Source organism: Melanotaenia boesemani, chromosome 14 (genome assembly GCF_017639745.1).
Source record: "Melanotaenia boesemani isolate fMelBoe1 chromosome 14, fMelBoe1.pri, whole genome shotgun sequence".
In the NCBI taxonomy this organism is placed as follows: Eukaryota; Metazoa; Chordata; class Actinopteri; order Atheriniformes; family Melanotaeniidae; genus Melanotaenia; species Melanotaenia boesemani.
This window is the reverse complement of record NC_055695.1, coordinates 1-5,132: the sequence shown is the minus strand read 5'-3', so window position 1 is coordinate 5,132 and position 5,132 is coordinate 1. Positions and strand designations below refer to the sequence as shown.

At 41.5% G+C, this 5,132-nt stretch overlaps 1 protein-coding gene across 4 annotated transcripts; it reads left to right on the top strand.

The window, feature by feature from the left end:
- Nucleotides 1-219: 219 nt before the first annotated feature.
- LOC121652572 lies at nt 220-5,126 on the top strand. 4 transcript variants are annotated; one of them, XM_042005408.1, is made up of 11 exons: nt 220-326; nt 1,123-1,153; nt 1,250-1,383; nt 1,478-1,574; nt 1,720-1,837; nt 2,096-2,280; nt 2,777-3,161; nt 3,254-3,437; nt 3,666-3,889; nt 3,967-4,041; nt 4,195-5,126. In XM_042005408.1, the coding sequence occupies exons 2-11, from the start codon at nt 1,151-1,153 to the stop codon at nt 4,560-4,562; spliced, it is 1,773 nt and encodes a 590-aa protein (XP_041861342.1). In that variant the 5' UTR covers nt 220-326; nt 1,123-1,150; the 3' UTR covers nt 4,563-5,126. The 4 variants fall into 4 exon arrangements, with proteins under 4 accessions (XP_041861342.1, XP_041861343.1, XP_041861340.1 ...); XM_042005409.1 differs by having other exon boundaries at nt 1,123-1,383; XM_042005406.1 differs by lacking the exon at nt 220-326 and having other exon boundaries at nt 865-1,153.
- The last annotated feature ends 6 nt before the right edge of the window (nt 5,127-5,132 follow it).

The window sequence follows — 5,132 nt, the reverse complement described above, 5'->3', positions numbered from 1 at the left end:
CTCTAGCGTTCACACATGGTAACATCAATGTAATGTAATGACTATGAATTACTTCATTACTTTTAACCTCATTAATACTCTATGAATTAAACAAATATTCAAATGAAATATACTTTTATCCAAATAATCATTAACTTATAATATGCCTCAAAAAATGGCGCTTACAAACATGTTCGCCCCCTGCAGGCAGAACTGGTAAACACTGCGGGTACAGGTTAGCTCGTTAATTGAGTGGCGTCGAGCAGTCTGGCAAGGAGAACTTTCGGCACACATTCTGCAGCTCCTAACACCCCGTGCTTCGAGAAGAACGAGCTGTCCTGGGTTAGGTAAACGTTATATTTACTAGGACTGTCGGATTTAAGCTTTATTGCGTTAATTTGGCAAACTGTTTCACTAATTGTCGAATAGCTGTGCCAAAAGGCAACTTGAGTATTTTCTCAACGGTTCTCCAAACAAAATGGACGATTTGTGAACTCAAAGTTGCTCATTACGTGTTGTGTGGTTGGCACATAATTCAGTTTTTATTAATTTCTCAATTTCTATTAAGTGAAAATTACATTTTTCAAAGGTGCAAGTTAACAAACGTATTAATTAAGCATGCTGCATTATTGTCAATCAAAGTTCATTTGTCAAACGCATGCACACATAATGTCCTTAAAAGATGGCTAATTCTTTCCACTACGCTACGTGTGCACGTGTCTACGGTTCTAGTCAGCTGGCACCTGCAGAGTTCGACCCCAATTTCAACTAGACTCGGTTCTGTGACTAATTTACTATTTAAATCATATAAATGTGTTTAAAATTGGCTTAATTGTGTTTTTGTGGAATATATATATATATATAATACGTTTTTTTAAATGTGGAACAACAGATTTATTATTGTAGCATAACTGCTCAGTAACACTTGAGCTTTTATTGCTATGAGGAGTTTTTAGCCATTAATACACCTGTACGAGAAAGATAAAGTTGAGAGTATAAGGGGTCGTGTGCATGCACAGAAAGCATAGGTGGTACGTTTCAATAGGTGAGACGGGATGTTAGAACAGGGTTGATGTCTAGTCACCGCTCAGCAGGAAACATGCTCACAGGTGTATTGACAGCTGTATTTATTCTTCATTCTAGATACAGAGAAAAGAGAAGCGGTACCAAAATGGTAAGTTAATATCCAGAAAGGTGTGTATGTGTGCACCCGAGCACATGTGATGTTAACCTTCTCACTGTTTTTTTTTTCTTCTTCTTCTTGTTACAGAGCAACGTCAAGGGTACAAAGTTATGTGGACTTTGCTTAAAAATGTTTGTCAGCTTGAACCAGCACCTTAAGAAAGGGCATAGAGTTCCCAACAAGGAAGAACACGCACTCCTCCTTGCATTTGGCAAAACTTGGTAAGAACCTGTGTGTGTGTGTGTGTGTGTGTGTGTGTGTGTGTGTGTGTGTGTGTGTGTGTGTGCGTGTGTATAACTTTTTTTTTCTCTGCAGCTTCACAGGGAGTCTTACTTGTCCAGTTTGTGACAAGACAAACATTGTTCGGCTGGACAAACATCTGATGAAAGTCCATCTTCTCTTAACATTAGAAGTAAGTGAAACATTTCAAGCTGTATCTGTTTATGAATGCATACAGAGTAAATAAATGGTAGATTCACAGGTAGGGCATTTAGGTAAATTAGATTAACCTGAGAAGTGTTTTCCATCAGGCATAAGTCATGGTTTTCTGGTTCTAGTGTCGACAGATGTTTATTAGATCCGCCAAGAGAACAGCGATCATAGCACAACTCAGCGCTCTGAGGGCTACCAATCCAGACAACCCAATGGTGTCAGAACTGGATTTACATCACACAGGTAAGTACATAAACCCCTTTAAGGAAAACAAACCTGAGACAGGCAGTCATTTTCAGCAATGAAGTGGAATCGAATGGCAGTGGCTGAGCTCAAATTCAATTTCTCTTTAAATGACCATGCGGAGTGGCGCTACACACATAAACTCTTCTTATATTGAATTTAATCAAGTGAAAATGTTTTGGGGTTGACCACAAATTCAGTTTGGGTTAGTCTTTTATTTTTAGTTTTTAATTATCTTTATATTTTGTCACAAATCAGCGGGCCCATACTATAGCCCACCATATGAAGCAGGAGAGGAGGAGAGTGTAGGCCCAGATGATGGGGGTCCGGAAACCATCTGTGATGAGTCTGATGACAAAGGGCTTCTTGATCTATTTGTTGACAACAAACCAGATGACCCGGAGGCTGATGCAATGGCCTCGCCCTTGCTGAGTTCCACGCAGGTGATGTAAAGAAATTGCACACCCATTCTTTGCTTTGTATAAAATGCAAACCACTTTCTAATGAGTTGTCAAAAGTTGGTAAAAGCAATTGAGTCAAAGTTTTGCAAAGGCTGCTCATTTTATTTTTGACCAGATGTTTTGGCCTGGTTTCCTCAGATGTAGTTTAGGCTACAGGACACCATGTATGTCCTCCGTTTGTGTTGCAAACTGAATTGCTGTTATGTTCTGGTGACATCATTGCTGATGAGAGCAAACCATTTTGCATTTCCCATTCTCCCCCAGATTAAGCGCTAAATGTCATCCCCGCTGCAGCCCCTCGTCTTGTTGTCCATTGGCATTAACCTAGTGACTTGGTCATGTTTAGCTGCATGTACACGTATAATGCAGTGTCTGATTGACAAGTGTTTGTCGCCATTTACCGTGGTTTAGTTTTTGGGTTTCAAATCCAGTCTTAGAAAAGTAAAAGAAAATATCTTATCTTTCTTCTACCTACCAGCTGGAAACGATTGGCTCTGCAGAGGAACGGTGTGCCAGTCCTTTGCCAGGGCCCTCTTCCCACTGTCACTCAGCCCAAACCTCTGACCCTGAGGAGGGCACATCCCATCAGGCTCTAGAGTCTAGGCAAGCAAAAAAGAAATCTTCGCTCCACCAGGTCTCTGCTAGACTTGACAGCCTAGAAAAACTATTAAACGAAACCCTCCTCAGGGTTTCCCGATTAGAACACACAGCATTGTGGAAGACCCCAGAAACAAAAAAACCAAGCACACAGAAAACCAGCACAACCCCTCTAAAGCAGGACCCCAAACAAAAACTTGTAACGCCAGTGAAGAAGTGGAAAAACGCTTCAAAATCACGGAGCCCCGAAACTACACCCTTTTTTGGTGAGTGTGAGGATTTAGCCAGTTATTTATCCATCCACCTGCTCATCCATCATTAACTAATTTGTGGAGTCCTTTTTTCTCCTTCTACACAGTCCACGCTCTGGATGGTTTTCTAAAGAAAAAGAAAGAAGACAAAACTTCAAGGAAGGAGATGGACAATGCCCAGCAGTCACACAGTCAGGCTCTCCGCTTTTGCTCCTACATGCTGCAGGGGTTACCTCCCACCGCTGGCCAGCACAACCTCCTCTTCCTGCATCAGATGGATAAGCTCAGAGAGTAAGTTGGGATTGACATCTGCCTTGCTAAGGTCTCTTCCTGTAAATAGGAAATTGTATCAGGGATTGGTCGTATGAATGCAGATTGGATCACTATGACTTGGCTTGAGTTAATTTTGTCTGCAAATTGCCCTGATGGTGTGGTGGATTAATTGCAGCTTTACAAATGAGGCTGAAGAGAATTTACTTTGTTCAACAAAATTTAACAAATGTCTTCTCTGATCTGTAGGTGGCCAAGTCACCTTGCTGAGGAGGGCTACACCCCGTCCACGGCGAAAGTTATGTTGGCCAGTGTCCGAAACTTCACAACTTACATCAAGGACGCGTACCCGCACAACAGTGGGCTGTCCACACAACAAATTAATGAGATGCTGTCTGGAATGAAGTCCCTGGCCTCAGAAATTCACAAAAGCGTTGTGGTCCACCGGGATCGGGTTGCTAGAGAAAGATCAGGTCCGGCATATGTTTGTGTTTTTTCCTTTAGTTTTTATTCTTTTATTTCTCTATGTAAGCCAACTGTTATTTTTCAGAAAGCAGCGTGGAGGCCGTGGAGGAGGAGGACAGCTTCATGACGGCGGCAAAAAGGAAATCTCCATCCCCTCTGGGTAAGTAATTCATGGCCAAAAATATCACTCTTTCACATATGCGCGTGCACACACACACACACACACACACACACACACAAACTCCTTTGCACACACACACAACCAACCAACCACTTCCACAGTTTCTGAGTGACGTGTTATCAAATTTGACAGTGCGGGAACGCCACAAAGAGTGGACTACACCCGGGACCGTTCGGCTGAAGGCCCTCAACCCAGAAAAACCAGGCCCACCAAAGAGTGCTGTGGTCTCTCCCACCCACCCCACAGAACCTGGGCATCAAGATCCCGCGGATGAGCTGGGTCTGATGCAAGTTGGTCGAGAGGTAGGCAGCTCAGCTGAGTTCAGCTCAGCTTCAAGAAAGACTGAAACAAAAAGACTTTTTCCGGACAAGCCTGAAGACTATTCCCTTCCCATGCAACACATGCCCCCAGATGCCCAAGGTCCATCAAAGAAAGCCAAAGTGGAGCAAGCCCCCCAGTCCGACCGGTCTATTACACCACCAACAGTGTCCAGCCCCTAACCCCTACAGCCACCCACAGGACTTGCACCACTCCCTCACTGCCACCACTGCAGTACTTTCTGTGCCTAGTTTTTTTTTTTATTATTCTTATTATTATTCTTCTTCTTATTATTATTATTATTATTATTATTATTATTATTGTTATTATTAACGTTGCAGTGCTTTGTATATAGTTTAGGTAGAGACATTTTTTAGACAGTTCACTAATCTTATGTGTTCTCTTGTGTATATATTGTGTTGTATATTATGTGTGCTCGTGTTCATGTTGTGTGAATAACTTTTTTTACATTAATGAATATATTCTGTGTGCCGCTGTTTCTCTTTTCTCTTTGTATATAGTTCAAGTAGCTCTAGACTGTTTATAGATGCCTCATAAGTTTTTGTTTATTTATATTTTTCCCTTCTAATACGTGTACATACTGTGTTTTTTTCTGTGTTATTATGTGTGCTGGTGTTCATGTTGTGTGTAAATAACAGGTTTTCTAAAACTGAATATAGTTTTTTTTAAACAAAGTTTTCTCAGTTTGTCATTTCTGAATTTAAGACTAAATGTGTGACTTAAAAGGGATA